This window comes from Hesperophylax consimilis, chromosome 31 (assembly GCF_061612785.1).
Source record: "Hesperophylax consimilis isolate HC1 chromosome 31, BYU_Hcon_1.0, whole genome shotgun sequence".
Classification (NCBI taxonomy): domain Eukaryota; kingdom Metazoa; phylum Arthropoda; class Insecta; order Trichoptera; family Limnephilidae; genus Hesperophylax; species Hesperophylax consimilis.
The window spans coordinates 3,314,259-3,326,861 of record NC_142866.1 but is presented as its reverse complement, the minus strand read 5'-3'; the positions used below and the strand labels follow the sequence as shown (position 1 = coordinate 3,326,861).

The 12,603-nt window shown below is 33.5% G+C and overlaps 1 protein-coding gene across 2 annotated transcripts in view; it reads left to right on the top strand.

The window, feature by feature from the left end:
- LOC149409349 (ras-GEF domain-containing family member 1B-like) overlaps positions 1 to 12,603 on the top strand; it is a 254,186-nt gene that overhangs the window by 223,520 nt on the left and 18,063 nt on the right. For both annotated transcript variants that reach the window (XM_089649899.1, XM_089649900.1), the window contains one exon: positions 12,335 to 12,480. In XM_089649899.1, the coding sequence (XP_089506025.1) occupies positions 12,335 to 12,480 (146 nt within the window). The remainder of the gene's footprint in view (positions 1 to 12,334; positions 12,481 to 12,603) is intronic.

Sequence of the window (12,603 nt, the reverse complement as noted above, 5' to 3'; positions counted from 1 at the left end):
TAAACATAGTTCTGGGGCTGGTCCTTCGGGTGACTTGCGCAGGGCTTATTCCAGCAGCACCTCCTAACACCAATTTACTAATACAGAGGAGTCGCAGTTTCAGAAAACAAAATAATTAATTCTTAACATATTTTTACCTAAACAAAGTAATTTTGCGAAGTTTTATATCTTAATATCATATTTTTTTCTACGTACGGGTGTACTCCATGTTAACAATTTTATATTTGTTTTTGAAAATAGTTGATTTGTAAAGTTCATTATTAAATAAAACACTATAATTTTGTGTATACTATATTGTTTGTTCGGTAACGTAATGCTAATAAAATAATGTACTCAAATTAACAATGTGTAATTAATAAGGTTTTTATTACAAAGGCATTTATAAATCGTCCAATTAATGTCAGAATGAATACACGAACTAGTTATAAAATGATATTTTTATTACAATAACATATGTTTATGAACTTTACTTTATGTTGTGATTGTATTTTGTTATATCGTCAACGATAAGGTAAGGTTGGGTTTAAAAAAATCTATTGTTGAATCCGAAATTCAATGCTTTCCACGTCAATATGTAATTAATTTAATTGTAAACTCTTTTTTCCTACCCCCTCATTCTAGGGTAGAATCGTTTTCTAGAAGAAAATGTTTGTAACTGGTTGTTTTATATCCGAAATATTATTTTTTATAATTCGATCATTATATATGAATAAACTTAAAATATATCCCAACAGACTTTTTACATGCAAAAACTAAAAAAAACCTCTCTAAATGTTGTAAAAAGTCGCCGCACGTCAAAGGTGTTTGTTTATGTAGGTACCTACTTTTTAAATGAGAAACACTCTCATAAAATATGAAACTGTGTTCATTGATGAGAAACGACACATTTGACATTTTCACTACCTCGCTGTTATAATATATTTATCACATTTTGACCTATTCATCCGGCGTGATTATAACCCGTGTCAATTAATCACAATATGAGGAGATGAAATTCTATATTGAAATATTATTATGTTTTCATATTTTGGATACACCGTAAAAGATTTTATTCGCTCGGATGAATAATGACATTAATAATATGAAAGGTTTAGCGACCTTTCCGAATTTCTGAACTTTTGTTTTTATTGTTTTTAAATCAAATATATAAGAGGATTCTTAGCGCAATTGAAAATTTTCTATTATTAATATGCATGTTAATTTTTATGAAATATAGGTAGTTACACAAAAAAAATCAATCACGGAACACATGTTGCGAATTTCTAAGGTATGATATTTTTTTCAGCTTAAAATTTTGCATCTACTTTATAAATACTCCATGGAAAATAACTAAAATAAATAATCATTTTGGAGCTAGTTAAAACTTCAGTACATGCGTCAACGACAGGACTGAAACGATGTATCCAATTTGAAAGAGACACAACAGTTTCGAAAATAAATAGATATACTACGTTTAAGAAATACACGTAATATTATTATTATTATTATTATTACACTGTATACAGGGTGTATAGGCACTAACCCGACAAACTTTAACCAGCTATTCCTTAGCACATTTGGAGTAAAAATGTTATGGGCACTTTGCTGTCCGGTAGCATTTTTTTTTCAATTAAAAACAAAAATAATAAAAATTTCCACACTACATCACTGTCATTGGCATTGCTTTTCGTGTTAAACAGCTGTTATAAGCAAGTATGTCGAAAAGCGTCTTCGCTCTTTCGCACACACTAAATAATAATAGTTAAAAATGAGACGAATGGTGCCGTGCCATTTCGTTGTGATTGTAAAAGCGCGCCAATATAGGTACACACGTACATTATTCAACGGAATTCGAATAAAATATTGCCAGATGGGTTTTCAAACTTTGACAAAGGATAAAACTGTGGTGACATGTGGTGAAAATATGAATGGTAAATTTTTTATTAAAAAAAACGTTACCGGACAGCAAAGTGCACATAAGATTTTTTACTCCAAATATGCTAAGGAATAGCTTGTTAAAGTTTGTCGGGTACGTGCCGATACACCCTGTATAAAGTTCATCAAATATTCCGTTCCAATTTTATAATATTATTGACCGATTTGTAATGTTTTGTTTTTATGATTGAACCGGATAAAGCAATACAAACGTTCGGAAATAATTCATTTCTTGTGTTTTTTTCGCTTTCTATTACTCGTAGTATCCAGTTCCATTATTTTGATAAATCTCAACGGTGAATAAACGGTATTTAAACAAATTGTATGGATTTATATATTGCCATCGATTTTTCATAAAAACAATCAATGTAAATATTATTAACAATGATCGATTGGAAAATACTTTTAAGAAAGTCTTTTAAAGGTTAGAAGAAATCCTTTTTATTACTTAACATTATATTTTCCAAAAATAATTTCATAGTAATTAAATGTAGCTTTGCGCACGGAAATTTCTGAAATATGAGAGATTTCTGAAATTTTCCACAATATTGCGTCATAGAAATTATCCGCACGAATACAACCTTCCGACTAAGGCTGCCATTTCGCAAGTTCTCTAATTAATTAATATAACAAGTTCTTTCACAGTTTATATTCTATGTTATGTATTTTGCACATTGATGACGTCCATGACACAGTTATAAAATATTTCTGTGAACCCAGATATAACGGGGTAAAAATCAGGCAAATATTTATTTTTAAGTCAAGTAGACAAGTGTACATTGCTCAATATGTAAGCCGTCTTGAGAAAATGTAACTAATTATTTAATATTATGTATGTTTTTTGCTTTTCAATATCTTTGAAGATTTTCGTGGTTGTAACGTATTTGTGTTTAATTTCATTCGAAAATTTATGGTATTTTAGATATACCTTCACTTTTATACGGTTGGGAAAAAAATATGAATTATTTTATATTATCGAAGAAAGAAAACACTTTGTGGCTTGACATTATACAAAATGAAAAAGATTTTTTGTTTTAAACCACTTAATTTTATTATAACCGGTAAACCAGTTTATATATTTATTGTCCTGAAGAAGGCTGGGAACAACCGACACCGGTCGACGTATATAATAAAATTAAGTGGTTTAAAACAAAAAATCTTTTTCATTTTGTAATTATTTTATAACTAGAATTAATTGCTAGCCGACTAAGTCTAATTACTTAATTTCGCCCTTTAAAATAGTACAAGCAATGACTAGTCTTAAGACTCTGTAAAACCATAAAATGGATATTTCAAAGATAAATAATTCTTCCTGGAAATAATTTTACTACCTGAAAATAGGTGTTAATATCGGGTAGAAAAATATTCTAAAACACTAGAGCTCAACGTACAAGTTTTCACTGCTTCAGAAAACAGAGGATGAACCCAGAATATTTTTTGCGATAAAATAAATGACTTTTTAGAAATATCATTTGCCTACGAAAATATGGATATGGAATGTATTATATTAATTTTATAAAAATATTAAATAGTTTAAAACATAATTGAGTCATTATAGACGATAGATATATTTTTTAAATTATAAATACCTATAATGTTTCGATACATTGCATGACATCGCAACTCACCGTTCGATAGTCTTTCTTAGTGAAGATATCCAAAAAGATTATCTGCTTTATTCTAGAGATTGAACGTTTCACAAGATGACGTTACACTTTTAGAAGATAACATGCTTTAGAAAAGTGGTTCGACAAGCATTATTTGATGGATTATTAGCTTATAGTATTTTTTTCACTAATGTTACATGAAACGAAGGAGGCTTTGTACGGAAGACTGATCCTAAGCTTGTAACAAGAAACACTTTAACGTAAACCAGATAAATTAAGATAAACCTCAAACATTTATAAAGATAACATTTTTTAACGCGCAGCCATTACCATTTAATGTATTTTCTAAAAAATAATTGCAATTATTGTTGAATATTATAAAAATAACAGAATTTACAGAAACTTTACAGAAATCTGGCGTCACCTGGACTTGAAGCCTGAAACTTGACTTTTGAAAATACATTTTGAGTTGATACCTAATTGATGATAAATATTATATTAGGTAAGGTATTTTTTTAGATCACGATTGAATCCAACAGTGAGTAAATAATTCCTTTTCAAAACAAGGATCTACTACCCAACAAATGATCTACTACAAACAATGTTTTTGACTGTCTTAAAATAATTAAACCTTAGCCAGATTTAGAGGGAATACCTAAAATGTAAAAGACACATGTCATTCCACTCTGCGCGTCTTCATCCCCACTGGGCTACACATTTAGTACGTTTTTCTCTTATACGTGGAGTGTTTTACTGCCGGGTTATGTTCTACAACAATGCGCTTTTTGTCATTAAATGAAATTAACTGTTTTTAATGCCAGATGCGTTTCCCGGCTTCATTTTTTTTATTGCGAATAAAGTATATTTGCCCACATAGCTGAAGTAATGGTTACGACTTGTAGCCGTCTTGCTTTACTGCAATGTTAACAATAATAAGTTACGATGCTTTGGCCCTTCGGTATGATGTCTTATTTTGGTTTGTGGCAGTTATTCTCGTAATTGAATTTTTAGCGACGCTCTCTCGTGTGTTTTTATTTAATTATACGCCCTCGAATATACAAACATTTAAAAATGACATTATAAATCTCGTGTTGGGAGAACTTGGGTATAAAGATCTACCGAGAAAACGTATTATCTGTTTTTCGTAATTTTTCAATTTTCGGTATCGATTTCGTGGCTAATCACTGGTGCTATTCTGAATGTATATTTAAATATTTCTTCTATGTTAACTTAAAGAATATTCTTTATTTGTTTTATTTATAGTGTATACACAAAATATAATCGAGTATCTAAATGACTCAGTTCCAGCCTCATTGAATCTCTACTAATTAAAGTCTGGTAAGAAGAGCTGTTCCCTCCATGAAGCCATTCCACCTACGACAATTAATTTATTTTTGCTTCCAACAATCCTTTCTCCCCCAGCCTATCCAGGTCGGCTAGCACGGTGTCTAGTTCTCTCGCTGGGACTAGTTTAGAAGCGATGTCTTGGTCTCTTTTAGTCTTTGCTATTTACCTTTATTGTAACGACAGTAAATAAAGTTTTGCAAGACTGCTTTATTCCATTTAATTGCTTAATAATGTTTAATTTGGTATAATCGCTTTTTAATGTTCCCCACACGCTTAATATTATTTCTTTGAGTTTATTTTGACCAAACGATGTTGCTCCGTACTAAACTTAGTTCGTAATAGTATTTTGTGAATCTCCCTCGTTTTTGATTCTCTTTTTGACGAATCTCATTTAAATTTGTGGTATCTCATTTCAATACTTAATCTTGAGCAACGCTTATTTTAAAACTACCGACATAATCTTTCATTATGCATTATCAATTAGAATTGAAAAGTATATGGTCGCCCTTCTATGAAATTCATAATCATAATGTGGAAAGAATCCAAAGAAAATAGAAACATAACATCCTTCAGAATAAGTAATTTAGCTCATCGTAATGAGTATTTTAAATATTCCAACCTTCCTTTTTGTTAAAATTATTACACTCTAAATTTGATCGTTCTGAACTCCTGCATTCAATCGATCTACACTTTTCTAAAATAACGACTGGACCACTGGATAAACATAAAAATTTCACTTTTGTATAATATATTCCATTCTAACTATGGCTTACATTCCCCAATACAAAGTTTACACAGACTTATTAACAAATAATCAGCGGGCATTCGGTGGTCTGCGCCGCACCTAATGCAAACGTCGCAGACTCTTTAAGGCACTGCCTGTGCATCATATGGGTACAGCGGCTGTGGGAGGACCTTAACCCATTGTGCAGTGAGAATCCAGTGGGGTCGTGTACGAGATGGACATTTCTCTCTCCTTCCATCCAGAAGGGTTTTCGGGACTTGCGGCATGCAGGGTGAGACCAAACTTAGAAAGAACGAGCTATTTCAATCTAATTTATAAATAAATAGTCAAAGTCCCCGGTGTTGCCCGCACTTAACACACAGTTTTTCTAAATCAGATCTAGAGAGTAATTTAAAAAAAAAAACGTATCCACAAGCCACTCTTCTTTATTAATATATTGATAGATAGATTAATAGGTACCGCCGGCCCGGGAACCATTTATTGGATAACCAACACCCCTGCCATAGGTCACCCCCAAGTGATTCGCTATGATTAAAAAAGGCTAGGTCTTGGCGGCGGAAGTGTTTACCCACCTGCTGCGTGGCGCGCCGGATCGCGAGAGACTGGTTGAGGGAGACCTTTTGAAAGAAGTCGAGAAACTTCGACCCGTAGTCAACCATCTTTCCTTTACACCAAGTAATTTATCACCCACAGTGTAGTGTATAATCACCGAACAGCCTATATTAATAATATCATGTTTATTTTGGAAAAAGCTTAAATTATAGTGACTAACGAATTACTCCGATATTACGAAAATTTAAAATGTTCTCATTTCGAAGAAATTAATTCGGATAGAAAAAGCTTAACAAAAAAGCTTCACGGCCATTACAGCGAGTTAACTTTGTTTTATCCACTTGAAATCCGAAAATATCCAACCGAATTAAAGCTTTTGTCCACGGCAATTAAATCCCGTCAGCCGAGGGTCTAACATCGATAGATTACAGCGCTCCTCGTCAAATTTTATTTAGTTTGCTTACCTAGGTGACTTATTACAGTGAACCGCCGCGTCGCATCGCTTCGTCCGTCATTCCGTACAATTATTTACTTACAAACTTAACTATTCATCGTCAAAGTTCACAAACTCGTCAAAAATTCAATAGGCAGTCTCTCTGTTGTCTCGAAATACTAGAATACTGAATACTGAATATCTGCTTTGAAAAGCTTCAGAAAGTGTTTTGAGAATATTGACAAATAGAATAGGTACAACAGATTTGTGTGACATCGTACAAGCACCCTCTGTCTGTACTGTATACCCGGGGTACTATGTCACAAACCAGAAACTACGTTGTTAGATTACGATATATACTACGTATCAGCAAAAGGGATTTTAACCAGCGATTTCTGAGCATATTTGCTGTAATTTTGAATTCCGATGATATTTTTATTTCATTAAAAAAAAGAAGAATTTTCATTTATCGCACGTCTTGTTCACGTTTGGTTTAGATTTTCAGCGTGCTTCCAAGGTATTGAAATTGGGCATTCTTATTTTGAGCAAGGAATGTAATGCAGGTAAAACATACACCTCTTTTGTACGTTTTCTATTTCTAGGATATGATTTTGTTCAGAAGGAACCCAAATAATGGAGCTGTATCTTAAACTGTGAACAAGGACTTTATATATTAAATATAGTAGCATTAGACATGAAAGACATGATTAGTTCACGTTGAGAACGCAAAATGATGCTTTCTCTGAAAGATTATGCAATTTTCAGTTATCTCCTGTTCATGAATTGGTACTTTTCATTCATTACTGGTGTGCCGTTTCAAAATTACTCGAGAGATATTTTTGTACTTCAAAGAAACTTTTACATCGATTCACCGTGAAATATTCTAAGGTTTAGCTCAGAGGTTCCCAAACTTTTTTATCCCGTACACCACGTAACGATTTTTTATGCTTTGGGTAGTATTTATATTTTACGAATTCATCAACTTCAATGTTTTTGAAGCTGAAACATTATAGGGTTTACTTTGGGGTGGAAAATTGTTAAATAAATAATAAATGTTGTTTTATAGTTACACATTTTTTAAGGAAAACATAAAATACAAATCTAGTAATAGTAATAATTAAATTAAATTGTCAAAAGTCTTCTTAAAGTTTTACAATGTTTGACGTATTAATATTCTGCTACGAAGTCCATTCAAGCACAATTAGTTCAAGTCTGCACCATCCTTGCAAAGCTCTTGTACAAGTTTGGTCAAACGTTGCTATTGAGTATATGTGCGCAACGCGTTTCTACTGGTAACAAAACCCCATTTACAATTTTGTCGATATAGACCTTTTTGGGAATGATTGGTTTAGCTGAACCAAAATTTCCGAAGTAAATACTGGGCGAGCTCTCCGGTAAAGTGTACTCAGGAGTAAATCACGCCGCGCGCCGCTCCGAAATGAAGTTATTGTGCACTCTCTGCAGTGGCGTAACACCAGTCCGCGATCCCCGGGAAACACCATTTTTTTGTTTGTTTTATTTTTTGACATCCGAAATACCTACTTTATGCATTGAAAATTAAACGATTGGTCCGTACTGCGTTGTAAACGCATTAGGTACTTACACCATTATGATGTAACTTTCCATAATTCATTCAAAAGTTACAACAAAAAAGTGATTTCCCCGGTAAGATTTTACGGTATGTTTTTTTTAAACGTTTTTTTTAAATAGCTTAAATATAAGATAGTTTTTGTAAAGGCCTTGGGAGCGTTGGACGTCAATTGGAGGTTAAAAAATAACCTTTTTTTGCTTCATGCCCCAATACCCCAAATACCCCGATACATATACATATTTGTTGCGATACCTCCTTCTTTAGGCAACGTTTTGGACAGCTTTGTCCTGATGATGGATATTGTAAGGCTATCCGAAACGTTGCCTAAAGAAGAAGGTATCGCAACAAAGCATATACCCCAAAAATAAAACACTGTGTCCTCACTTTTTTGTCGATTCATTTAAAATTAACAAGTCTCTTTTTTAAAATTGTAATCGATACCTTTGGTTTCGTAAAGGTGCATATTCTAATTCTGGGTTAACTTCTAGATTTGAATATAAAGCGTGGTTTTTCTCTTTCTAACACGTATAGATCATATTTCTCACCATGACAGTAAAGGAGACAACGATTTCTGTGAGACTAAAAGAGAGATTTTATATCCCGACATCTGTAAACTTAATAGTTATCACTACTTACTTTTACGCGTTGGTGTATTTCATCATGAAACACGGTTAGACGAAGATATTAAACATATCAATAAAAGCTTAAACGTTTTCCGAATTGTTAAATAACATTATCATTTTATTTTATCCGCGCAGAGGTATAAACATCTCCTCAGTGTGTATAACTACAAACAGTAAACCGCTCAACGATTTAGCATTTCACCAAGAAGTGATTATTGTAAACTGACTAAGCGGAGGAATTGGAACACTTGCAAATTTAGCGTTTTTGGTTATAACTGTTTTTGTTGAATGACTTGTATTTTTAAATAATATTATGTGCATGTGATTTGCTGTGTTTGTTTGTTCTCAACTGACATTTGGTTTGATGTGTTATAATGATTATTGTTTCAAACCTACGTACTTCAAAAAATGCCGAATCATTTGAGAAATTACCAGATACAATAATACGACACTTTTACAAATGAGATAAAGCTACACGTTAATACCTGCAACTGTAGATATATAATATTATGAATACAAGAGGTTCGTTCTGACGGAAATATTCAATTAAAGTATTGTGCGCGATCCAATGGAGTCGAATTTCTGAGTTGTTACAGCTTATTAATTAAATTGATTAAAAATATGTTAAAAATAACATTGTTTTCCAGGAATGCAATCTGCTAGTACTATTTTTATCTTTTCCTACGCAAATCTGCGGCCAATGGTGGAGGGGGCGGTTGAAACCCCTAAACCCTCCCTTATATAATTCGCCCCTGAATTGAATTTTCCACGAATTCTCTTTTTTCGCTTGATGATGTCTCCAGTTGAGTGCAATTAACCTGAGAGCAGTTGATTACTTCAGTTACACTAAAGTAGAATTTAATGGAACTGGCATCTGATATATCTACATAATACAATATATCCATCAAAGTGTAGTTGTCTACTTATGTCTACTGTTGCACAAGTTTAAAAGGCCTGCCTTCTGCTTACCAGTCCAAATAATCGTATAGTCAATGCTCATTTGCAATTATATCTAAAAGTATTTTGACGTCAAAATGGGTTACTTGCACGATTATTGCTCGGTTTAGGATTTCTATGGCTCGGTTGTTTGACCGACCGTCACATTTGACATCATCAGAAAAGACGATCAGCGATATTTTGCTTTTTTTTCACTTGAAAGGTCCCGCTAAGCGTCGATTCTTGCTATAAACTATCAATCGTAAATTTTATAGGCCGACCTAGTTTTCCATAGATACTTTTGTTGTGGATTGTCTTTGTTAAGTTTTATAAAAATAATATCAAAATCTGTTCATTTTAAAATACTGCGAGGTCACGAGCTATAAACAAGGATTTATTACAACATTAAATACGCGAACCTACCTATTTAAAAAATTGCGTATCTATATATTCGGTATAAAAAATTGTTCACGCACTTCTTCTAATTCACTTAATTTACTTATTGCATAGAATGCTGTCTCGGTAGAGGTAAGGTGAGAAAATCCAGAATTGGTTTTATTTAACTACATAATACAGGGTTTTCCAATAAGAGGTGTTATTTTGATATTCAATCGTAAAAGATCAATGGTTTCGTTGCTTATGTGGCACGTAGCGCCGTCTTGTTAAAAATAAACGTTGTCCAGATCAATACCATCCCATTTCGGCCATAAAAAATCATTGATCATCACTCGATAGCGCAATCCATTCACCGTAACTGTTGCTCCAGCCTCATTTTCGAAAAAGTAAGGTCCAATGACTCTGCCGGACCATAAACCGCACCAAACAGTCACACGTCTCACACGAGGATAGAGAGGCTTTTCAACAATAACTCTTGGGTTTTCCGAGCCCCAGATGCGACAATTTTGCTTGCTGACGAAGCCACCGAGGTGGAAATGGGCCTCATCACTCGAGATGATTTGCATTTGATTCACTCAAGTGAATTTGAATAATTTCAATGCATTGTTGAAGCGTGTATCGTTCCATTTTTATTAATGGCGTAGTTTCTACTTGTCAAATGTCAAAAAATGAAGCTTCAAAAGTAACATCTACCGAAATAGCGGGCTATTCAAAATAACACCTCTTATTGGAAAACCCTATACTTATGTACAAACTGATTACATGTAAACGATTTCGATTACGATTTCACGAAAATGAATAAATAAATAAAAAAAATAAAAAAATGAAAATGCATGTAAGAGGATCATCGTGGTTTATATGTTTATTATTATTATCGATTCGATAATATTGAAGGTTCGACTACAACAAATCTGTATAAAAGTTTTATTGTACTTGGGTCTATCAAGCTACACGCGACCTGCGGTGAATTTTCAACTGAATAACCTTTTTCTGTAGTGAAATGAGAACTCGTGGCGAATATATTGCATAACATTTGTTGTGTGTGGTAATCAAAACTGCCCCTAAGCTAACTCTGCCGGCAACAAAATGAAACTTCAAATAGCAATATAGGTATATTAATTAATTTTGGACATTGGTAACTTTATGAAGGAACAATATTATGTTTAATGAGAAACTAACTTCGCGTACTTTATTAAATTTGTATGAAAACCCACATCTGTTTCGTCGTAAGTTTGTTTTTGTCAGAGTCCGATCAGGGCTGATTATTAACTTTGCGGGTTTTCGTATTCATAAACCTAAATAATGTGATCTATATGTACATAAAGTTACTGTTTTCCATGGTTTTCGATGTATTTTGTATACTACTCTCTTATACCTAGTTATTTGAACCTACGTCACACATGCCATCTTTAAATGGACTTTTAGTAACAATTTGAATGTGTGACATTTGAACGGTCCCCGTTAAGGTTAAACGCAACGCTCGTTGTATTCTACGTGTTCACAGATGGCGTTAATTAATTAATTTTGTTTAAATACGCTTTTGCAAGGTATTGCTTTACAATATTAAGACAAATCATTTGTTTGCGCCCGTATATACGCAATATGAATATGAATCAATAGTTTTGTTCGTTTAAAGACTCAATTCTTTCGAGAAAGGCACACAAATACAATATTTTACCGATGATTCAATCCAATATTGTATTTGTATGCCTTTCTCGATAGAATTGAGTTTTTATATGGACAAAACTATTTATTCATATTCATATTGCGTATATGAGGGCGCATACAAATAATTTGTCTTAATACTGTAAAGCAATACCTTGCAAAAGCGTATTTAAACAAAATTAATTAATTAACGCCATCTGTGAGCACGTAGAATACAACGAGCGTTGCGTTTAACCTTAACTGCCGAATCTCGGCCCGTAAGTGTTTGACAAACTATTGACGGATCTTATCTTAACAGGGAAATTTCCAATGGCACTCAATGCCGATCTGACGACGTTAAATTCATGTGGCAAGATTTCAAACGACTGGGCCATAAATACCGGTAGAGTTGAAAGTTAATTTGGTGACAGTATTTGGCGAAATGATAGCCGCATTTGCGTTATTTCGAGCAAGCGAAGTGCGTTAGTTTATTTTGCCAATTGCCACGATTAGGAGTCTGCATTATTGTGTTGTTTTATTCACTAGGTCACTGTGCCCGGGACAGCCGCCGGAGAGGCCCTTCTCTCGGAGATGACGTCCCTGATCCGCCTCCTGGGCGAGTGGACGCGCAGCTTCCCGTATGACTTCCGCGATGACCGCGTTATGGCTCTGCTGCGCTCAATCACTCAACGGTATGAATCTACTAAATTATTAACCTTTTCACTACTGATTTGTCATCATTTTTTAACTGCTTTATTTTAGATCACTGGATGCCAGATTATTGAAACTAAACGCGTCGTTTGACCTACACTACT